Raw genomic sequence first — 24846 nt, forward strand, 5'->3', positions numbered from 1 at the left:
ATAAATCCCTTATTTTCAGTCCAAGAAGTAGATACATTAAACAGGGAGTTCCTGGTGGCTCAGCGGGTTAAGGATCCAGCATTGTCATTGCCGTGGCTCTGGTTACTTGGGGCGTGGGTTCTATCCCTGGCCTGGGCACTGCTGCCTGCCACAGGAGTGACCCCCCCAAAAAACAAAGACACAGAAAACAAAGAGCCTAGCATTTCAGAATGGGGATTTATTAGGGAAATGGTAGCAGAAGAGAGAAGACCTTACCATCTCCAAGAGAAGCCGGAAAGAAATCCAGGAACTTTGTATCTAGGAAGGGCCGTGAGCAGTGGACAAAGTAACCCCAAGCCAGAAAAGGAAATGGTGTCTGATAGGATTGTTAAAGGAACATGTTCAGAAGCCTTAAATGCCCTTCCACAGGGACTTAACAGAGGCCCTCGCAGGGCCTCGGCAGAAGTAGGCTGAGGATGGGAAGGGCTCTTTGCTGGTGGATTCTCTGCGCCTGGAGTTTGGGGGGAGGCAGCAAGAAAAGAGAGACAATTGGAAGCCGGCCACTTGGCGAGCCTGAGCCTGCTTGTGCCTCAGAGCTCAGGGCCAGAGGTGGAGACATGGCCAAGCTGAGATGCAATTCCTCAGCCCTGGACAACTGTGCTGACTGGGAGGTTGGGGGGAAGGTGAGGTGGGCCTGCATTATTGTTTTCCAGCTGCAAGAGCTGGGGCTCTCAGAGGGTTCTCCCATCACCGAGGTAACATGGGCAGGCAGCAGAGTGAGATCTGAACCCATGGCTGCCTGATTTCGGGCTGCCATCAGCCCCAACTGTTTGTGCCAATTCATAGATTTCTTCCTGGATAAATCAAGGTACCACAGCACAGAGCCCCCTGTTACTCTTTGTACCTAGAACCATTCTGCCTCCTAGCATCTCGATTCCTTCTGACCCCATGTAATGTTCCCTGTTGATGCTGCTGCAAGACTTTTTGACTGAAATTACATTAAATGTGAATGAAAAACATAACTGTTGGAGTTCCTGTGGTGGCTCAGAGGTAACAAACCTGACTAGTATCCATAAGGATGGGGGTTCGATCCCTGGCCTCACTCAGAGGGTTGAGGATCCAGTGTTGCTGTGAGCTGTGGTGTAGGTTGCAAACGTGGCTCAGATCTGGCGTGGCTGTGGCTGTGGCGTAGGCTGGCAGCTGCAGTTCTGATTTGACCTCTAGGCTGAGAATTTCCATATGGTTCGGGTGCGGCCTAAAAAGATAAAAAAAAAACAGAAAAATGTAACCACGTCAGTGGAGCTAAGCAAGCCTTTCATCTAACCCTTCTGATTTTTCATCTTGATAAATGCATTATTTTGGGTGTGGCTAAGAGATGAAGTACTGGAATTTTTCTTTTCTAAATAGAAAGTAGAAAGTTATTTTTTTTTTTAACTTGGTAAAAATTAAAATAAGATGAATCTAAAGAATTATGGAGTTCCCTTCATGGTTCAGTGGTTAACGAACCCAACTAGAATCCACAAGGTTGTGGGTTCGATCCCTGGCCTCACTCAGTGGGCTAAGGATCCAGAATTGTCATGAGCTCTGGTGTGGGTCGCAGACTTGGCTTGGATCCCACATTGCTGGGCTATGTCTGTGGCCAGCAGCTGTAGCTCTGATTTGACCCCTAGCCTGGGACCTGCCTGCTGCAGATGCAGCCCTAAAAAGCCAAAAAAAAAAAAAAGAGAGAGAGAGGAGAATTACTAAACTACCCCCCCAAAATCAGTTCTGAAATTAATCATCTCAGAAGATCTCAATATGATTATGACATGGGTTTCGATACCAGTGATGCATCTTCACAACCATCCAAGCTCCTAAAAGATGAAAGAAAAATTTTCCATTGGCTGAGCCTGATCAAGGATGGGGAGAGACTGAGGATCGGGCTGATCCAAGTTAACCTGATCTGAAAGAACTTCCTGGAAAAGGCTTGCCTATCTGGCTCATAACACCCAGTCTAACTCATCAGCTGTGTTCTTGGAGTCTGCATTCTAAGACTATAGAAGCAGGAGTTCCTGTTGTGGCTCAGTAGTACAAACCTGATGAGGGTGTGGGTTCAATCCCCGGCCTCTCTCAGTGAGTTAAGGATCTGGTGTTGCCATGGCTATGGTGTAGGTTGGTGGCTATAGCTCTGATGGGAGCCCAAGCCTGGGAACCTCCATATGCTGCAGGTGCAGCCCAAATGGAGCAGAACAAAATTGAGTAGCCAGGCTGGGTCAGTCTCTTCTTGATTGTGGGGAATCTAGGAAACCAACTGCTCAAAATCTGCTGACAGCCTATCTGGAGAAAGAAGGGGCACCATGCTGGAAAATATGGGCTCCAACCCCCGCTCCCCACCAAAAGGATGTCACAGTCTATGATGATTTAGAAAGTTGAGGCTTCAGTGGAGCCACAGTGGCCCGAGAGACAGTGTGTGGCTTCCCCTGCCTTTGTCTCTGCAGAAATAATGATCAGGGCCTGGCGCCAGTATTTGACATGATTTGGCCGCAGCGCTGGGTGTGCGGGTCCCAGAGGGTAAGGTCATCCGCGTTTACCAGCATTTTCTCAGTGTTAGGCTTTCCTCTCACAGGCAACTCTCAGCTCTAAACTGACTCAGGTCTCACAACCCACCAAGATAAGTCTTCGTCATATTCTCATTTATGGACCAAACTAACCAGAGCACAGAAAAGTTAAGCAATCTGTCCAAAGTCACACAGCTAGTAGGTGATTGAAGCAAGATTTGAACCAGGAACTTGAGGTCCAGAGTCCACAGGTTTCAACATTATGTTTTTTTACCGCCTCAGAGAAATAAGGCTTTATGAGAGGCTGTGGACTCTTGCAGGGAGAGTTCCAGATAAATACTGGTAGAGTGAGCACACCTTCTTTCTCCACCCCTCAAGGGCATAAAAAATGCATCTCATTCCTCTTTGCAATTCTCTAAGAGCTAATGCAGTGCTGCTTGTAAGCCTTTGCCAAAAAAAGTGACCAGTAGCTCTACCTGGGAGATGTTACCTGTGGCTTCAGAGGACATCTAGGGCATAGTCACACACCCTTTTCATTTTTATTTTTTGTCTTTTTAGGGCCACATCCATGGCATATGGAGGTCCCCAGGCTAAGGGTGGAATTGGAGCTGCAGATGACAGCCTACACCACAGCCACAGCAACGCCAGATCTGAACAAAGCCAGATCCTTAACCTACTGAGCGAGGCCAGGGATCAAACCCATGTCCTCATGGATACTAGTCAGGTTTTTTACCACTGAACCACCATGGGAATTCCTTGTTTGACTTTTAGATAAGTTGTGATGAGATTCCTTGGAAAGGGATATATATACACGAGGAGAGGGAGAAAGGCAGAGGACATACATTTAAAATTGTGTCAACCTGAAGTGTGTGTGTGTGTGTGTGTGTGTGTGTGTTGTGTGTGTGTGTGTGTGTGTGTAAAGGGACTTTTATTTTTCCTCCACAGATTTTCGAGAAAGAGAAGCTATGCATAAATGGTACTTCTGTGGATGAAGTGCAAAAGAATATTTCCTTAGGACGATTAGGACTAGAACTGATTAGAATTTAACTGTGTGAGGGAAGAAAGTACTTGATTGTGGGTGGCCTTCAACTTTGAGATGGCAAGGAGCCAGGCAGGCAGGGCCAGATTACAAAGAGGAAGGCTTGAGTGTCTGTAATTAACCGAGAAGAGACCCTACATGAAGATAAACAAGACCTTACATTAAGAAGAAATATTCCAGGAGTTCCCACTGCAGCAAGCAGGTTAAGGATCCAGCCTTGTCTCTAAGACAGTGTGAATTCCATCCCCAGCCTGGCGCCAGGGGTTAAGGATCCAGTGTTGCCACTACTGTGGCTTGGATTTGATCCCTGGCCCAGGAACGCCCATATGCTGTGGGTACAGCCAGAAAAAAACAAAAGAAGAAGAAGAAATAATCTAGACTATATGAAACAAAGGAGTCTGGCTTTCAGCTCAGTTTGTTGCCATTTGTGTGTGTGTGTGTGTGTGTGTGTGCGCATTTGGCATCATCAAAAAAATTGGAATAATTTTTTTTGTCTTTTCTAGGGCCACTTCCCATGGCATATGGAGGTTCCCAGGCTAGGGGTTGAGTCGGAGCCATAGCCACCGGCCTACACCAGAGCCACAGCAACACAGGATCCGAGCCGCGTCTGCAACCTATACAACAGCTCACGGCAACACCCGATCCAACCCATTGAGCAAGGCCAGGGATCGAACCCGCAACCTCATGGTTCCTAGTCGGATTCGTTAGCCACTGAGCCACAACGGGAACTCTGAGAAAATTCTTTTTTAGTTACCCTTTGGTACCTAAAGCCTGAGAACAGTGTTGGTTGCCACAACTGGCCAGGCTGTGACTGGGCCTGGGGAAAGTCCAGTGTAATTCGGGGAGGGGAGGCATTCCTAGAAACCTGGGTCCCAAAGCTAGAGGGGAGGAGGTCCACTGAAGTGGTCAGTCCATGAGTGGCACAGATAAGGTAAACACAGATTTTTTTTTTTCACCATAGTCTGAAATTCTCAAGTGAGGGAAATTAACTCAATAAAAAGAAATACCACTTCATGCCACAGACAATAAAATTAAAGGAGCTTGTTACTTTTAAGAGGTGGTGCTAGCAGGAGATATAAGTGGACTAAGAAGGACTTGGTGGCCTGTGGATCTGCCTGACCTTAAGCCACAGAAAGCAAGACTCCTTCAGTGGATGCCCTCTGGGGCCACCATTGCCAGAAGAGCCCAGACAGCTCTGGCCCCTGTTGGGAATCTCTTATCCATCTGGCTCTGGGAGTTTCTGACTCTGCTCCTGTCCATCTACCAGCTTTCCTTCCCAGCCTGCAGTCTTTGTCAGCGTGTTGGCTTTTTACTTAAGATGGGAGCAAAGCAGAGTCTATTTACATGTAGAAGTGAAATTAGGAAGGAGGAGGAACTTGCCCAATGCCATTTCATTCATTCATTCATTCAACAGACATTTATTGAACATCTGCCATGCACCAAGTGCCAGGCATGAAATAAAAAACTCAACAATAGGGAGTTCCCACTGTGGCTCAGTGATAATAAACACAACTAGCAGCCATAAGGATACGGGTTTGTCCCTGGCCTCACGCAATGGGTTAAGGAACCCGTGCTTCTGTGAGCTGTGGTGTAAGCCAGCAGGTGCAGCTCTGATTTGACCCCTAGCCTGGGAACTTCCATATGCTGCAGTGCAGCCCCAAAAAGCAAAACAAAACAACCCCCCCCCAAATTCAACAATAAACAAAAAAAGTAAATATGTAATTTGAATTGCAGAGATGCTATAAGGGAAGGAACACTGAGTTCTGAGAGGAAATAATTTCGTGGGGTATTTTATGTGTGTGTGTGACTAGTTAAATAACTGGGCAGGAAAGGACGCCCTGAAAACCAAATAATTTAGCTGAGTCCTCAAGGTTGAGTGGAACCCAGCCAGGCCTCGTGTGGGAGGTGCATTCCTGGCAGTGAGAACACACTTCGTCCCCAAATGTGAAAAAGGTTAACGTGTTGGGGAAGGTGAAGAGGGCAGTGTGGCCGGAGCTTGGGGGGGGCAAGGCTGGGGGCAGTTGGGGCGGGGGCGGGGGCGGAGGCGAGGCCACAGTCAGGGAACCCAGGGCTTGGCGAGCCAGGCAGGGAGTCGGATTCTCTTCCAAATTCAATGGCAAGTCTTGAAAGGAGTTTTTAAAGCCATTAAAAAAAAAAAAGTATTAGTGGGACATCTTCTAAGGTAATTGCACTTGGATACGACTGGATGATACCCTTGTGAGGACAGGTGAAAATGTGTCTCACTCTTGCTGGGTGCTCATTCGTTACTGAACAACATACCTTGCTTTTCTGCCCTTGGCCATCCTTCTCATGGCCTTGGTAGGGACATCTGATAAGTAGAAATTTCCTGAGGGAGGGGCGCTGGCCGGTGCATCTGAAAGGGCTTGGTGATTCCCAGCGCTCCAGATCTAGCCATTGCCTCACTGCCCAATGAGCCAGGAGCCAGGGGCACCCACTGGACAGAAAGTAAAAGCTTAGGCGCCGCCTCCCACCTCTGTTCTCTTCTAAGTCTGCTTCTCTGCCTCTGTCCCCCATTCTCTTATTCTGCTTCCTGGGACCACCTCCCAAATGAATTGCTTGCATTCAGATCCATGTCTCAGGGTCTGCTTCTGGGGAACTCAACTTGAATGTCCCAATGTTCAACACAGAGGAGAAAAAGAGGAAGTTCCTGTTGTAGCTCAGCAGGTTAAGAACCCGACTAGGGAGTTCCCGTCGTGGTGCAGCAGAAATGAATCCGACTAGGAAGAATGAGGTTGCAGTTAGATCCCTGGCCTTGCTCAGTGGGTTAAGGACCCAGTGTTACTGTGGCTGTGGCGTAGGCTGGCAGCTGTAGCACCAATTTGACCCCTAGCCTTTGAACCTCCATATGCCACAGGTGTGACCTGGGAAAAGAAAGGACGGAAGAAAGAAAGAAAGAGAGGAAGGATGGAAGAGGGAGGAAGGGAAGGAGGAAGGAAAAAGGAAAAGAAGAAAGAAAAGAGCTTGCTGACCTTCCAGGCACCCATTAAATCGGGGCTTCTTTTGCCTAAAAGGGGTGGGCTGATGTCACCAAATCCAAACTATTAAGACCCAGGGACAATCTTGGAGTCTGGAGATTATTCTGCACCAGGTAACAGTCTGTTGGGCCCCAGTGACAACTAGTGAAATGTGAAGGATGAGATTAGAAGGAAGAATATTTTGCTGTGCAGTATACAGGTAAGCTTTTGGGGCGGGGGGGGGGGCGCACCCAGGGCATATGGAGGTTCCCAGGCTAGGGGTCAAATTCTACCTGCAGCTGCCAGCCTACGACACAGCCACAGCAATGCCAGATGATTAATCCACTGAACGAGGCCAGGGATCGAACCTGAATCCTCAGGACAGGTTGGGTTCTTAACCTGCTGAGCCACAACAGGAACTCCGTGAATTAGGTAAGCTTTAGTGAGTGGGTAGAGGACAAGGTACCAGTGGAATAGTTCAAAAGGAAATTTGTGTCATACAGCTGAGATGCATGGCCGATAATAAATCTGTCGCAAGTTTCCGTACTTCTCCCAAACTCTGTGGCCAAAGATCACTTGCCATCTATGACAAACTGCGATCCAGATAAGCAGAAGTTCACAAGTTAATCAAGAATAGAATATTTTGTGCAGAATAGGAAAAAATATCCCAGACTCATCTTCCAACTCAAAATATTTTGGGGAGCATCTTTCGACTGGTGAAACTCTGTGTGAACTCTTTTCAGTTTGTCTGACAATGAAGACCCCACTATGATCTTGTTCAGGGCCCCAGAACTTTCTGATTCTCTTTCTGAGGCTGTCAAAGCCATAGACTGCAAAGACAGGACATAGCATTTTGCCAAGGACAAACCTTAACCCATGGGAACAACTGATTTAATGATTCCCTGATTTGAGGACTTTACCTATGGATCAAACCCAACAAAAGAAATAAACATTGGACGTGAGACACAAATGTTGCCAAAAGACTGGGAAACCAAACTCATCCCCTTATGTCATCTTTTACCATATAGATAGGGTGTAACCCAAAGCCCTATTACTAAGTTTTGAGTTAAAGCCATTGTATTTCATAGTGATGTCCAAATGTTAATCTTTGAGGAGTTCCCATCGTGGCGCAATGGTTAACGAATCCGACTAGGAACCATGAGGTTGTGGGTTCCATCCCTGGCCTTGCTCAGTGGGTTAAGGATCCGGCGTTGCCGTGAGCTGTGGTGTGGGTTGCAGACACGGCTCGGATCCCACGTTGCTGTGGCTCTGGCGTAGGCCGGTGGCTACAGCTCCGATTGGACCCCTAGCCTGGGAATCTCCATATGCCGCGGGAGCGGCCCTAGAAAAGGCAAAAAGACAAAAAATAAATTAAAAAAATAAAACAAATGTTAATCTTTGAAACAAGTGTATCATTTTAGGTGTTTTATTAAGTATAGTTCAAGTGCAACATACTGGGATTGCACTAGCTATCCATGGAGGGATAAATGGATTTGTGGGGGAAGAGAGTTATTAAAAAAATTAAGAACAGAAGGTATCTCAACCAGCTCCTAACATGGGCAGTCTCTTTACATGCCTCTGGTTCTATGGGCCAATTCATCATGGGACTGCGAAAATAAAAAGGGAAGGTCAGCAAGAGATGACGAGCAGGAAGTGGCCTGTTATTGATTTTCCAAAGGATGTGGGCATGGTAGTTATTAGAAATGAAATCTCATGTGTCTCATTCTGCTTCCTTAGATACTTGACGTGTTTAAAGTTTTTAGATAACTAATAAAAGCATGTTTTAAAACAGTTGGAAAATATTGAATTATGGACTAAGATTTATGTTTTATGTGACTCTTTTCATTCCAGGCGTAGGTACCTGCTGCCAAATGATATGGCTTCCAAACACCATGAACCCTAAACTGGAGCATGCTGAGAGGCAACATGAGTTTTCAAACTGTCCAAAGTCCAATCAGTTTTCAAAAAAGTTCCTGTGTTTCCTTGGTGAAGACTCTGTAAACCTGAAAGAATGAGGGTGATACGGAAAAGCAGGTCACATTTTGTGGGAAAGAGTTTTGACATCTAGTTCAGGGTACATCTTCTGTCTTTTTTTTTTTTTCCTTTTTTTTCTTTTTAGGGCCACACCTGCAGCATATGGAAGTTCCCAGGCTAGGTGTCCAATTGGAGCTGCAGCTCCTGGCTTACACCACAGCCACAGCGATGTGGGATCCTTAACTGACTGAATGAGGCCATTGATAGAACCACATCCTCATGGGTACTAGTCGTATTCCTAACCCACTGAGCCACAGTGGGAACTCTTCCCTGTTCTTTTCTTATACCCAATTGCAACTCCTCAAGTAATTCAATTTAAAAATTCATTACAGTCCTTTTAAAAGACTCACTCAGACTTTAAACGGGAAAGTTAAATGTGTGACCACGTTGATTTTAAAGTCATGACCAGAGAATTAACTTGAGAACCAAATTCTTGCCCTGACTCTGGCCCTTCATGCCTGACCATGAGTATTCTTAACATCTGTGGGCACTGGTTTCTGGTTTCTAAACTTCACCTCTTATAGTTGTTGAGTCTGAGCCATGGAGGATGAGCATAGAGCACCCAGGAGACGACCGCTGAAGAGGGGTTCCCTTGGTGTAGCCCTAAGCTATGTCTTACAGAGACACATTTCCTGATAAGAACTGACCCAGTAAGTGATGGAATTTTTGGTGGGAGATATATATTTTCTCTTTTAGACTTTTTTCCCCCTCTGTTTTCCACAATGAATACATATTCCCGTCATGACAAAAATGTTCTGGGCAGGCGTTCCCATTGTGGTCTAGCTGTAAAGACCCAGCTATTATCCATGAGGATGCAGATCCCATCCCTGGTCTTACTCAGAAAGTTAAGGATGCTGCATTGCCAGGAGCTGTGGTGTAGGTTACAGACTCGGCTGGAATCCCCGAGTTGCTGTGTGGCTGTGGCTGTGGCTGTGGTATAGGCTGGCAGCTACAGCTCCTACTGGACCCCTAACCCAGGAACTTCCATATGCTACAGGTGCGGCCCTAAAAATATTTATCATTATTATTTTTATTTTATTTTATTTTATTTTTTGCTTTTCAGGGCCGCATCAGTGACATATGGAGGTTCCCAGGCTAGGGGTCCAATTGGAGCAATGGCTGCCAGCCTCTGCCACGGCCACAGCAACGACAGATCGGAGCCACATCTGTGACCTACACCACAGCTCACGGGCAATGCCGGATCCTTATCCCACTGAGCGAGGCCAGGGATCGAACCCACAACCTCATGGTTCCTAGTCGGTTTCTGCTGCACAGCCATAAAAATTAAAAAACAAAAAAGTTCTGGGCAGAGGAGGATAAATTTAGGATCAAAGGAAAATAAGAGCAAAGATCCGATCTCAGCCCAGGGAGTAGGAGGAAGCAAACCCTAAAGCCATCAGTCTCTTTCCTTCGGGTGTGTCCTGGCTCACATCCACTTTCAGGACCCTGGAACATCCGCTTGCTTCTAAGAGATAACCATCAGGGCTGGTGGCGTCAGTGTCAACTTTGTGTGTTTCTCCCCATCCGGGGCCGGGTCCAAGCACAGTTACTCAGGATGAACTTCACCTTGTGCGTTGGTGGGAGCAGCCTGGCAGGCGCTAGGTTTGCTCAGGTGTGCGCCCGGTGGTGCTGTTTTGCAGCTCGCCCGTGCATCGTTGGGGAGTGGAGCCCCTGGAGCGGATGTGCGGACCAGTGCAAGCCGACGGCGCGGGTGCGGAGGCGCGCGGTGCGCCAGGAGCCCCAGAACGGCGGTGCGCCCTGCCCGGCCTTGGAGGAGAGAGCCGGCTGCCTGGAGTATGCGACAGCCCAGGGCCAGGACTGCGGGCACGCCTTTGGTATGGCGTTTCCTTGATTGCTGCCCCGGGGGCCCTTGGGGTGACTTACCATCCCCTCTACCCATATAAGGCCAGGTGCTGAGCAGGAAAAGTTCCACGCGGAGTGGAATGGGCTAGTCTGCTCAGAGGAGGTGGGAAGCTGAGAAAATCCTTGATAAAGGAATTATTTGGCAGCTGCATAAAGTCTCCCAATACCCCCTCCCACTCCTTTTGTTATAAAACCAGAAGAAGGGGTGTTCCCGCTGTGGCGCAAGGGCATTGGCGTCTTGGGAGCGCTGGTACACAGGCTCGATCCTGGCTTAGCACAGTAGGTTAAGGATCCGGTGTTGCCGCAGCTGTGGCTTGGATCTGATCCCTGTCCAGGGAACTCCGTATGTGGCCGTGTGGCCAAAAAATAAAACCCAATTGAGGCCCCTTCCCGCGGTGCCTGCGCTCAGTGGAAAGGATGAGCACTGTGGTTTTCAGTAAACTCAGCAAGCGGACCACAAAGGTCTTTAGGCAGGATGAGGCTATTTCACACGGGATGTGTCCAGAAGACTGTTTTTGTTTGTTTGTTTGTTTGTTTGCTTTTTCGGGCTGTACTCAAGGCATATGGATTTTCCCAGCAACGCAGGATCCCAGCCGCGGCTGCGACCAATACCACAGCTCAAGGCAATGCCAGATCCTTAACCCACTGAGCAAGGCCAGGGATTGAACCTGCAACCTCATGGTTCCTAGTTGGATTCGTTTCTGCTGTACCACATTGGTAACTCCCTTTACCACCATTCCTGTTTTAATCACCATCGCTCTCATACATGTGAAAACAGTAGAAAACTTAGAAATTCCTAAAGGATGATAAAATGACTTTTTTTTGGGGGGGGGGGGCGGTGCCTGAGACATATGGAAGTTCCCAGGACAGGGCTTGAATGCCCTGCGGCAGCAATGACCCAAGCTGCTGCAGTGTCAACTCAGGATCCTTTACCTGACAGGCCACAAGAGCTTGAACTCCATGGAGCCATAGGAAACTCACCAAGAAATAAGCGAAAAAGCCACAACCTGCGTGTTGACCACAATGGAATCCCACAGAGTAAAACACTGACTGCCCAGGGTAGCAAAGATCATATATTTTTCATGGGAACCTGGAAAATTCCACGTCAGCATGACCCTCGCCAAGCCATTTTATTCCTTTTCTCATTCCACCCACAGATATTGGGCGTCTACTTGATGCTGGACACTGGGCAGGGTGCCAGAGTGACAGTGGGGGAAAACGTTGACGTGGAACCGGCTGTCCAGTAGATTGCGGTCTAGTGGGAGGGGGAGATGATAAGTAGATCATCTTGGAAAGTGGGTCCCAGAAAATCACAGCTGCATTTGGGTGCAGCAGGTGCTGAACAAGGGAGAGGCGTGCAGAGCTGTGTGTGTTCTAAACAGAGTCCCCTTGACCTTGGCGGAGGCTGGGAGCGGCAGAGACGGGTAGGACAGGACTTCCCTAGGATGTGGAGGTGAGGCTTTCCAGGCAGAGAAACCAGCATGGTGAGCCAGGTTGGGGAGGGGGGCGTTGAGGGATTTGGGGGCTAATCTAGGAAAAAGCACATGACCAGGACAGGCAGTAATACACTTCTACCTTGTAGGGTGGTACTTGGACAGGGTTGCATGAGAGGATGTCCAGAGGCTGGGATGTGGCCACCACCACCACCCAGACAGGGAAGAGAGGAATCTACCAGGGGCCGTGTGTCTAGGTGATGTCAGCTCAGCAGCATGGCCTGGAACCTGTGGGTCAGAGAGCTGTGAAGGGCAGGTGCCACGTGGCTTGGGGTGTTGTAAGCCCAAGGCTTTACCTTATCAACGGAGGCCAGATGCTGGGTGTCATTTCACAGGGTGTGCAAAGCAGGAGGGGCCCAAATGGCTAAAAATCCACATATGTGGCTATTTTTTAAAACAATTGGGGAGTTCCCGTTGTGGCTCAGCAGGACCTGACCTAGTGTCTATGAAGATACAAGTTTGACCCCTGGCCTCGCTCAGTGGGTTAAGGATCTTGGGGTTGCCAAAGCTGCAGCTCCTATTTGACCCTAGCCCAAGAACTTCCATGTGCCGCAGGCAACGGTCCTACAAAGAAAACCAAATGTGAAAACAATTGGAGGTATAAAATTTTGAATTTGGTGCCAGCAGGTTTGGGAGCTAAGAGGTCTCAGCCAGCTGTGAGGAAATAAAAACTCAGGAGACATCTTTAGCTTCTTTATGTAACTCATGGAGCCACAAGGCCCATTTGCTAAGTGGAAGGAAGGTCAGTGTGTGGGAAGCAGAGAAGGGGGCCTCTGGGCTGACACCCACCTTGACGCAGGGCCTGGGAAGTCCCTGTCAGGATTCTGGTCTTTAAGAGCCACTGGGGTGTTTTCTTCAGGAGCCAGTGTGATCAGATAAGTGATTTTTTTTTTCTTGTCTTTTTGTCATTTCTTGGGCTGCTCTTGCGGCATATGGAGGTTCTTCCCAGGCTAGGGGTCTAATCGGAGCTGTAGCCACCAGTCTACACCAGAGCCACAGCAACAACGCAGGATCCCAGCTGCATCTGCAACCTACACCACAGCTCATGGCAATGCCGGATCCTTAACCCACTGAGCGAGGCCAGAGATCAAACCCACAATCTCATCGTTCCTAATCGAATTCGCTAACCAAAGAGCCACGACGGGAACTCCCAGATCTGTGATTTGAAACGACCTGTGACCTCTCCGGTAGTGGAGGTAGTGGAATGGGCAGTAGTGGGGGCTGAGGCAGAGGATTTAAGCTCCTGGGGAAATAGTTCAGGGCTCACAGAAAAGGTCATAGAACAAGATCACGTTCAGCTCCGGCACTCTGCAGAAACACTACACAAAGGCTCAGAGAGGAAGCTTCTGTGGGACATTATTGATTTAGGGGATGACACTCAAGGTCTAGAGCAGACCTGTCAGAAAAAGCAAGTGTGTGACTCAGGGCTCCGCTGCTACAATCTACTCCTTCAGCACATCCCACTCTGCAGGGCCTCACCTGCTTGCCAGACCCCTTTGAAGCCCTGGGACGATGGAGGTCACAGGAAAGGGGACAGGAGGGCCAGTGAAGAGGATGCAGTAGAATATGATGGATCAAGGACACCAGAGAGCATTAGCCCCACACCTGCCACCACCCCACCCCCCACAGTCTCTTCTCTGCCTGGAGATGTCCCCTCCTCTGTCCCTGACAGGGAAGGCTCACAGCCCTGCTTTCCTCTAAATGTCCTTGAGCTCCCCAGGTACCCCTCTCACCTGCCCTCCCATCAGACTCCACTAAGGATATTCTGTGGGTCCCCAGAAGGTGTTAGCAACTTTGCTAGGAGACCAACAAGAGAGATCTGATGTAGGTTATTTCCCCACTTTATTTGATTAAATAACCCTTTTTATCCAGGGGGCATCACTAATCATTTTTCTGTGGCTATACTTAGTTTTGTTTTTTTTTCTGGGTTTTTTGTTTGTTTGTTTGTTTTTTTCTGCCCGTGCCCTCAGCATTTGGAAGTTCCAGGGCAAAGGACCTATGCCACAGCAGCAACCTGAGCCATAGCAGTGACAATGCTGGATCATTAACCCACTGAGCCACCAGGGAACTCCCATGCATACACTTTGGAGAGAGATGGACGACTAGGGGTAAACAAAAGAAAGGAATGACAGTGATGTGAAAATGCATATCTTTCCACTTATTTATATTTTCTTTTCTTTTCTTTTTTTTCTTTTTTCTTAGTTCCCAGGCTAGGAGGGGTCCAATCGGAGCTGTAGCTACAAGCCATCACCATAGCCACAGCAACGCCAGATCCTTAACCCACTGAGCAAGGCCAGGGATTGAACCTGCATCCTTATGGACACCACTCAGGTTTGCAACGTGCTGAGCCACAACAGGAACTCCTATTAATATTATATTTCAAAATTGAAGTGACAGAGTCTAGTAACTAAGTAGAAATACAAAGGCTATGCAAGGCCAGGGAATGAAACATGTTTAATGAAGCACTCTTTTTTTCTTTTATGGCTGCACTCGAGATATATAGAAGTTCCCAGGCCAGGGACTGGTTCTGAGCCTTAGCTGTGACCAGGCACAGCTGTAGCAACACCAGATCCTTTAACCGGGGCCAGGATCTCTGCACCTCCGCAGCAACCTGAGCCACTGTAGTTGGATTCTTTTTAAATTTTTTTTTTAATATTTATTTATTTATCTATTGCTTTTTTAGGGCCGCACTCGTGGCATATGTAGATTCCCAGGCTAGGGGCCCAATCGGAACTGTAGCTGCCAGCCTAAGCCAGAGCCACTGCAATGCAAGATTCGAGCCGCATCTGCGAACTACACCGCAGCTCAAGGCAACACCAGATCCTTAACCCACTGAGTGACGCCAGGGATTGAACCAGCATCATTATGGTTCCGATGCACCACAATGGGAACTCCTTGCAGGAGGATTCTTAACCCAATCCAATGCACCATCGTGGGAACTCCCTGAGGCACTCTTTTTTTTTTTTCCTGTCTTTTCTAGGGCTTCTCCCGTGGCATACGGAGGTTCCCAGGCTCCACCGGCCTATGCCACAGCCACAGCAACACAGGATCCAAGCCTCTTCTGCGACCTACACCACAGCTCACGGCAATGCCACGTCCTTAATCCACTGAGAAAGGCCAGGGATTGAACCCACAACCTCATGGCTCCTAGTGGGATTCGTTAACCACTGCGCCACAACAGGAACTCCCCTGAAGCACTCTTAGTAATGATCAAGTAGCCATTGCATTCTTCCTGTTTCGTTACTGTATATCACAGCCATATTTATCATCATAAGAACAATCCAAAACCCCATATCATGTCTTTGTTGCCCGTACTGACAATGGTTTATATGCACTTTTCTCCAGAGAAGAGATCACTGTGCAGTATTGTGAACTGCATGCTTCCAGACTGATGGTGTTGGTCCCATTTTCATCCCATCCTCTTCTATACACAATATCTTCAGACCAGTGGTTCTAAGCCTGCTTTCGAGGCCCCCTGTCGTGTCAGAGGGCTTTATGAAATTCTCAAAGCAAATTTAATTTACTTTCATGTTCAAAGTAAGTATGTGCGGTGCCACGCTTTCAGAAGTGGAAGTTGTTGTAAAAATGAACAATGGTGGGTTAAAGGTAGATGCCAGAAAAGTTGGCAAATAGCCCATTAACAAAGAATCTATTACATTGAATATTGTTGCCAGGAGTCTTTGTCCTGGGGCTCCAGTTACGTGCCTCCATACATAAGCAGAAGTGGGACTGGAGGCAAAAATAATCTAAATTACTAACTGCTCTAGAGTAATGAAAAATTAAATTTGTGGGGGATGTTAAAAAATGGTGCTGGTTCAGAGGCCTCCAGGCTATCTGGCTTCCAGCTTATTTACTTTAGATTCAAGCCAAAGGGAAGGGCGCCCCCTCAATAGAAGATGCCATCAAACCCCGCTGGAGCTGGAGGGGCCAGGACAAGCAGGAGACCAGGTGTAGGGTTACAGGCTTGCTTCTGTGATGGGTCATAACCACAGAGGCTTGACACTGAGCATGGGTAGTCGGTCTTAAAAAACGGAAGCTACTGTCTGTATTGGAGCCCCTGCTAGGTCATTCACTATTTTTTTTTTTTCTTTTTTAGGGCCACACCTGCGGCATATGGAAGTTCCCAGGTGGAACTGGAGCTGCCAGCGTATGCCACAGCCACAGCCACACCAGATCCCAGCTGCATCTGGGACCTACACCTCAGCTCACAGCCACGCCAGATCCTTAACCCACTGAGTGAGGCCAGGAATCAAACCCACGTCCTCATGGATACTAGTCGGGTTCTTAACTTGCTAAGCCAAAATGGAAACTCTTTTTTTTTTCTTTTTCCTCCAGTCATTCACCATTTATTTTCCCTTCATTCAGACCTCATCAGGACACTTCTTTACAAAGCATTGGTGATGATCTTTAACCTATGATGTCAAAGCACTTTGTAAATTGAGCAGGGTGCCACCCTGCTTGGGCTTTAATCTGTGCCCACTGGGAGCCCTCCCCCACCTCTGGGACCACCCCTCCCCGCATAGCCTGGGGGGACTCAGAGTGTAAGGGCTAGATTTTCCAACAGAAAGGGAAAGTAAAGCCAAATTTTATTTATTTATTTATTTATCGGGCCACACCTGCCGCATATGGAGGTTCCCAGGCTAGGGTCAAATCAGAGCTGCATCTGCTGGCCTACGCCACAGCCACAGCCACGCAGGATCCAAGCCTCATCTGCAATCTCCAGGGCTTCTCATAGCAATGCCAGATGCTTAACCCACTGAGAGAGGCCAGGGATTGAACCTACATCCTCATGGATACTAGTCTGCTTCTTATCCCACTGAGCCACAATGGAAATTCCTAAAGCTGAATTTAGTAATTTATGGGTCACATGCTATAATATTGAAATTTTAAATAGTATGAAGTTCCCTGGTTGCCTAGCAATTAAGGACCTGGCATTGTCATTGCTGTGGCTCAGGTTACTGCCATGGCGTGGGTTCGATCCCTGGCCCAGGAATTTCTGTATGCCACAGGAATGGCCAAAAAAAAAAAAAAGTGAAATTTTCTGTGTATTATAATAGAGGCAGCCTGTCTGGCACTGCCACATTTAAATAGGAGCCTTGAACACATTCTTAACCTCTCTGGGCCACAATTTCCTCATCTCTGAAATGGGGAAATAATAGGTTCTCTCTCAGAAGCTGGTTGCAAGAATTAAATGAATTAACACATGAAAAATGCTTAGTGCCATGCCTGGAAACTTAGAAATATATCTCTGTTAACTTTATTTGTATTATCTTAGAACTTTTTCTTAGGATTTTTTTTTTGGGGGGGTGGGGAGGGGGGTGGGGGGATCTTTTTATGGCTGTGCCCATGGCATATGGAGGTTCCCAGGCTAGGGTTGAATTGGAGCTGTGGTCGCTGGCCTACACCACAGCCACAGCAACTTGGAATCCAAACCGTGTCTGTGACCTACACCACAGCTCATGGCAACGCCGGATCCTTTAACCCACTGAGGGAGGCCAGGGATTGAATCCAGGTTCTCATGGATACTAGTCAGATTCGTTTCTGCTGAGCCACGATGGGAACTCCTTTCTTAGGAATTTATGTCAGAAACTGTAGTAATGCACTTGGTCCTCCACTTCCTAGCCAACCCACCCCCTAGCTCTACATTAAGTGCACTGTCTTTGAACTTTTGTAATAAGATAGGTAGCACAAATTAGAAGCTCAGATAAATGTTTTGAACTAAAGAAACACATCCTGAAAATGTTACAGTTTGACTGGTGTCTTGCTTCATGGGTTTAGCAATACGTGCATTCTTCCCTCAGTGAATAAACCCATAAATGCATTAGAAGAACAGAAACAAAAACAATACCCGAGACCAAGAAAACCCTTTCAATGTTTTGTGTTCCTGGTAATTAGGTCTAAGAGAAACAGAGAAGGATCCTAACATACATGCATTCACTTGTCCTTTTTGATTCCAAGCGTGGATTTGGGAAGTTTAAAAGCTACAATTATCACATTTAGAAAGAATACCATGTCCTCTTTGGAAAACAAACATGTTAGTCTAGCAAGAAAGAGCCCCTTGGCTGGTACTCTAGCGGTTACGCTAGATGTGGCTAACATTCAGACAGCACTAGAGGTGCCCGGCCACATGGGACAAGAACCGTGCTCGCAACTCTCAGGACCAAGTGGTTACCAGAGGCTGGGGCACTCATATTCCTATGTAATACATCACTGACGCCGCATTTCAGAAAATCTAAAGAAGAATTAGGGCTGCCATCTTGTGGCGAGAAGGAGCTCAGCACCGTGAAGAGGCAGGCTTGAAGCCTCTGTTTTGCTGCTGGTACCCTCCCGCCAATTTGCTCTGGTTGAGGCTGACCATAGACCCACCGCAGCTGGTACCTCCTCTTCCTGGGACGGTCCAGTTTCTGGAACAAAAGGTAGGAAGGAGGGTTGAGCCATCTTAGCTGCGAGGCTTAGTAAAAGAACAGAAAACCCTAGAGAAGCAGGACTTTTGGGTGGCAGTTTCACGACTTCATTCATTCATTCTTCGCACCCATATTTACTGAGCGTGTAAATGTGTGAGGGCTACTGTGATGCAAGAGGCAAAACCCTATCTTCCTTGAACTGACAGCAGGGTGAAATCCAGAGGTTATCTCCACGTGCAACCCAGAGCAAGAGATGTCCTCAGACTTAGAGATGAAATAGGAAGGAGACAAACAAAATACAAGAGCAGAGGTGAGAGGAAAGAATTCCTGGCTGTTTTCTTTCCTCCCACCAGAGGTGGGTAAGTTGCGGGGGGAGGGGAAGGGAGCGGAGAAAACCTTTAGGACTTTCCCTTCCCGAGGTTGGCCAGGGCTGTTTGGTCACATCCTGGGCTATGTGGTTGCTGGCAAAGCTTCCTCGCTGTGATTATCAGAAGACCTGGGAGGGTTCACCCTTTTCTCTTTGCTGCTTCTGTTTTTGTTTTTTTTTTTTTTCCTTTTTCATTCCCTCTCTCTGGTTGTCTTCCCCCTCCCCTTCAACCCCCTTTCTCTCTCTTTTGTCTTCTTCCTCTTGCCTTTCTTCCTTCTCTCTCTTGTTTTACTTTATTTTCCCCGTCTTTCTCTTTTTGTCTCTGTTTCTCCTCTTTTCATAAAAAAAAAAAAAAAAAAAAAAAAGTCCAGAGCTCCCCTTGTGGCTCAGCAGGTTGCGAACTTGATGTCTCTTTGAGGATGTGGGTTCAATCACTGGCTTCGCTCAGTGGGTTAAGCATCTGGTGTTGCCACAAGCTGGGGCGTAGTTCACGGATGCGGCTCGGATCTGGTGTTGCTGTGGCTGTGGTGTAGGCTGGCATCTGTCACTCTGCTTGGACCTCCAGGCAGGGAATTTCCATATGACGAGGGTGCGGCCTTAAAAAGAGAAAAGCGGGGGTGGGGGGAGAAAAAAAAATCCTTTCCCTTTTGCTGTTAAGTCACTTTTTCCCTCGGTTCCTCTCTCCCCACCTATCTTTCTATTATTCCCTCTGGGCTGTGCTTCCTGGCCCCTTCCTTCCTTTACACGCAGAGTTCCCACTGCAGAGGAGTGTGAATATCAATAGCCTGCCAATGCCCTCCCCACCCAACTGCCCTGCTCAAAGCTTTACAGAATTGGGTTCTCAGGATTCTGACTTAACCTCCTTTGATGCCTCGATGGTGTCCCACAGACCTCTGGACTTGGGGATGGAGGGCCTTAAACCAGTTTGCATTTGGGAAACGTTGCCTGGGTGCTTCTAGCTGCATGTGTTCAACGCCGTTCTTCTTCTTCCAGTCCCTGCCTTTATAACCACCTCTGCGTTCAACAAGGAGCGAACCAGACGAGCGGCCTCCCCACGGTGGTCTGCAGACACAGAGGATGCCGGGTAATGTGGTGCTTTTTGTACTTAGGTCTTTCCAGACAAATGGTTAAGTCCGCCCACACAGGTTACTTAGCAAGATGGGTTTTCTTCGTTATTTGTTCATGAACTTCAGGTAAAACATGACTTGTGGAGTTCCCGTCATGGCTCAGTGGTTAACGAATCCGACTACGAACCATGAAGTTGTGGGTTCAATCCCTGGCCTTGCTCAGTGGGTTAAGGATCCGGCATTGCTGTGAGCTGTGGTGTAGGTCACAGACGTGGCTCCGATCCCAAATTGCTGTGGCTGTGGTGTAGGCCGTTGACTACAGCTCCTATTAGATCCCTAGCCTGGGAACCTCCATATGCAGTGGATGTGGCCTTAGAAAAGGCAAAAAGACAAAAACAAAACAAAACATGACTTGTTATCACAGAGCTGGGAAAGTACTAGTCCCTTGCCTGTTCCTATGGGGCTTAAGAAATTTCTTTGTCTCTGAGGTCTAAGCTCTAAGAAGAAACTTATAATGAGATGACAATGAGATGATATTATTTTGTCAGTCCCTTTAATCACATGCTCAACTCATGGTCTTGATGGGACCGTGGACTCCAGCATCACCTCTGTTTGGTGAATTGAAAGTGGCCCCCAACTGAGTTCTGAGGATTTCGATCAAGACTTAATGGCTCAGACTGGGAGGAACCTCCATGCTCCATAGAAATTCACTCTTCTGCTATCAGATACCAGATGGCTTCCTGTTCAAATCCCCACACGGCACCTCCTGCACCTCGGTTTTATCTTCTTGAAAATGAGAATAATAATTCCTACCACATGGAATTGTTGCAAGAATTTAATGAGAAAATAGTCTTTTTTTTTTTTTTTGGTCTTTTTAGGGCTGCACCCACAGCATTTGGAAATTCCCAGGCTAGGGGTCGAATGGGAGCTACAGCTGCTGGCCACAGCCACAGCCACAGCAATGTGGGATCCAAGCCACACCTGCAACCTACACCACAGCTCATAGCAATGCTGGATCCTTAACCCACTGAGCAAGGCCAGGGATTGAATCCGTGTCCTCAAGGATACTATTCAGATTCATTACTGCTAAGCCGTGACGGGAATTCCAAGAAAATATTCTTTAAAAAATGTCTGGGTTAAGCTGTCTGAAGTTGACTGAAGCCACATCCCAGAATTTCCTACCTTAATGCCTTAAGGTACCTAATAAGTGATACCTGCCATCCTTAAAGATCTTACTTAATAAGTGATACAAGTCGTCATTAAAGATTTTCTTTGGAACAGACTCTCCAAATACTTTCCATCTAACCTATTACAACTCATAGCTCTATGGATAACTAGCCCATTTTAGCATAGTTAGAACCAAAAATGCCACCTTCAGGGGTTTGACTATGTTTCATTGCTCTGAAGAATTATATAAATCTAAACTATTCGCCGGGAGTTCCTTTTGTGGCTCAGCTGGTTACGAACCTGACTAGTATCCATGAGGACTCAGGTTTGATCCCTGGCCTTGCTCAGTGGGTTAAGGATCCAATGTTGCTGCAAGCTTCAGTGTAGATTGTAGAAGTGGTTCAGATCTGGCATTGCTGTGACTGTGGCATAGGTTGGCAGCTGCAGCTCCAATTTGACCCCTAGCCTGGGAACGTCCATATGCTGGGGGTGTGGCCTTAAAGAGACAAAAAAAAAAAATCATCAATGTCTGGCTGTGCCCCCAGGGGCTTGAGTCTGGTCACATAATAGAGTGTTTAGTTTTCACAGTTCAGTGTAAGGTGACACTAGCCTGTTACAGGAAAACTTCTCATTTTCCCATGTCCTTCTACCTGTAATGCCCAGTATAACTCTGATGCTTGACTTCAAGGCAAAACTCATCTCCTGACCCCAGATCACACAGGTGAGCTCGGTGGGGGGTATAGGAGAGGCCCTGGGAATGTTCGTGGGGCAGAAAAACACAGGTGCTCACCTGGGTGCCAAGGACTAGTTCTCCTGGGGCTCATATGTCCTCTGGGTCAAGGAAGTTTTGGTTCAATTTCTATAATTCATCACTGAGGGCAATTTTCCTATTTAAATATGCTTCCCCACCCAACCCCCGCTCTGGCTGCAGCATGTCGCACTCGATGTGGGATCTCAGTTCCCAGACTGGAGTTGAACTGGGCCTCTGGGGTGAAAGTGCCAAATCCCAACCTCTATACAGACCACCAGGGAACTCCCTGATATGTGCTTTTAGATATTCATCGGTGGTCAGACTGGACAAGCTACAAGACAAATTTCTGCCAATTCATGCTGACCAGAAAATTTAATCATGGATTGGAAAACAGCAAAAAGAGAGTTGCCGTTGTGATTCAGCAGTCATGAGCCCGAGCAGTATCCATGAGGATGCGAGTTCAATCCCTGGCCTCGCTACGTGAGTTAAGGATGTGGCGTTGGTGTGAGCTGTGGTGCAGGTCGCAGACTCAGCTTGGATCCTGCATTGCTGTAGCTGTGGTGTAGGCTGGCAGCTGCACTCCGATTTGACCCCTAGCCTGAGAATCCTGCACGCTGCGGGTGCAGCCCTAAAAAGACAAAAAAAGAAAGGTAGAAGGAAAGAAGGAAGGAAAGAATGAGTCAGACATCAGAGTTCCGTGAATGAGAAATTTGACAAAGGCATTTTGTGACCTGCGAAGACACACTGCCCTACCTTGTCCAGGTTGTGAAATGCCCTTGGGGATCCCAGGCTTCCTCAGACTGGCTACAGCATTGAGCCCCGTCTAATCAGAGCATGTGAAACTGCTCCTGTTTTTGCTCTAGATACTGTATGGAGTTCAAGACAGAGTCCTTGACGCATCACTGCGCCCTGGAAAACCGCCCCCTGACACGGTGGATGCAGTACCTCCGAGAGGGCTACACGGTGTGTGTGGGCTGTCAGCCTCCAGCCATGAACGCTGTGAGCCTCCGTTGCTCTGGAGACGGCCTGGACTCTGACGGGTAAGGGAGGGAAACTGGCTGGAGGATTTTTTTTCTCTCTCTCTCACTCTCTTTTTTTGTCTTTATAGGGCTGCACCTGCAGCATGTGGAAGTTTCCAGGCTAGGGGTGTACTGGAGCTGCAGCTGCCAGCCTACACCACAGCCACAGCAATGCCAGATCCAAACCGTATCTGCAACCTACGTTGCAGTTTGTGACAACACCATATACTTAACCCACTGATCGAGGCCAGGGATCAAACCTGTGTCCTCTCGGGCACTATATCGGGTTCTTAACCCGCTGAGCCCCAATGGGAACTCCCTGGAAGGTTTCTCTTGGTCTCATTCAAGGAGATCCGGCCCCTCCCTGTCTGAACGGTGGACAGTACATAGCAGAACAAGCCTTGCCCCCAGAGACCCAAAAGGTGAGGAGAGCCTTCCACCTGGCAGGTCCAAACCCAGAGTCCAGTTCACACTTTGGGACTCTGTCCCAGAGAGGAGTGGCTGAATTTGGATATTGGGGTTCAGACCAAGCCCCCAAGCAACCACCAAAGACTGGCACAAAAGCAGCCATAGACACTGTGTGAACAGTCGAGCTTGTCTTTGTTGTAATAGTATTGTAATGGACACTCAAATTTGAATTTCTGTAATTTTCATTTATCGCAAAATATTTTTCTTTTGATTTACTTTCAGCTCTTTACCTATAGTTTTTTGTTTGTTTTTATGGCCGTACCCACAGCATATGGAAGGTCCCAGGTCAGGGACTGAATCTGAGCTGCACCTTCGGCAATAGCATGCTGGATCCTTTAACCCACTGCACCAGGGTGGGGATTGAACCCACGCCTCTGCAGCAACTAGAGCTGCTGCAGTCAGATTTTTAACCCACTGCACCAGAGTGGGTTAACTTAATTCTTTAAAAACATAAAAATCATTCTTTTTATTGCTGTTATTTTTTTATTGAGGTATAGTTGATTTACAATATTATATTAATTTCAGGTGTACTCTATCGTTATTAGAAAATATTAGCTATATTCCCTGTGCTGTATAATATATCCTTGTAGCTTATTTTATTTTAATTATTATTATTATTATTATTTTTTGCCTTTTTAGGGCCATACCCAGGACATATGTAAGTTCCCAGGCTGGGGGTCGAATGGGAGCTGCAACTACAGGCTTATGCCACTGCCACAGCAATGCCAGATCCAAGCCGCGTGTGTGACCTACCCCACAGCTCACAGCAATGCTGGATCCTTAACCCACTCAGCGAGGCCAGGGATCGAACCTTCGTCCTCATGGATACTCATTGGGTTCATTACGGCTGAGCCACAACGGGAACTCCCATAGCTTATTTATTTTATATGTGTAGTTGGTACCTCTTAGTCCCCGACCCTTATCTTGCCTCCCTGGCCCCCACTGTCCCTCTCCCCACTGATAACCACTAGTCTGTTCTCTATTTCTGTATGTCTGTTTCTTTTTTGTTATAATCACTTGCTTGTTTTACTTATTTTTTTTTTTTTTGGTTCCACATGTAAGTGATAATATACACAGTATTTGTCTTTCTCTGTCTGACTTATTTCACTAAACATAATACCCTCCAGGTCTATCCATGTTGCTGCAAATGACAGAATTTCATTTTTTTTTTAATGGCTGAGTATTCCATGGTGTGTGTATGTATGTATGTGTATATATGTATATATACCACATCTTCTTTATTCATCTGTTGATAGAAACTTAGGTTGCTTTCATATCTTGGCCATTGTAAATAATGCTTCTATGAGCACTGAGGTGCATGTATTGTTTTGAATTACTGTTTCCATTTTCTTTGGCTATCTACCCAGGAGTGGAATTGCCCAGTCATATGTAAAGGGTTTTGTTTGTTTTTTTGTTTGTTTGTTTTTGCTTTTTAGGGCCACACCTTCTGCATATGGGAAGTTCCCAGGCTAGGGGTCGAACCAGAGCTGCAGCCACCAGCCTATGCCACAGCCACAACAAGAACGGATTCGAGCCCATGTCTGCGACCTACCCCACAGCTCACAGCAACGCTGGATCTTTAATCCACTGAGAGAGGCCAGGGATCAAACCCACACCCTCATGGATACTAGTGGGGTTTGTTAACCACTTAGCCACGAAGGGAACTCCCAAAATTATTCTTAA

The 24846-nt window shown here is 47.4% G+C and overlaps 1 protein-coding gene across 1 annotated transcript in view; it reads left to right on the forward strand.

Annotated features, from left to right (window-relative positions):
• Nucleotides 1–24846, forward strand: part of SBSPON (somatomedin B and thrombospondin type 1 domain containing) — a 34435-nt gene that overhangs the window by 3561 nt on the left and 6028 nt on the right. Inside the window, exons 2-4 of the mRNA XM_047783757.1 lie at nt 10205–10399; nt 19685–19775; nt 22540–22716. Of these exons, the coding sequence (XP_047639713.1) occupies nt 10205–10399; nt 19685–19775; nt 22540–22716 (463 nt within the window). The remainder of the gene's footprint in view (nt 1–10204; nt 10400–19684; nt 19776–22539; nt 22717–24846) is intronic.

This window comes from Phacochoerus africanus, chromosome 6, assembly GCF_016906955.1.
Source record: "Phacochoerus africanus isolate WHEZ1 chromosome 6, ROS_Pafr_v1, whole genome shotgun sequence".
Classification (NCBI taxonomy): domain Eukaryota; kingdom Metazoa; phylum Chordata; class Mammalia; order Artiodactyla; family Suidae; genus Phacochoerus; species Phacochoerus africanus.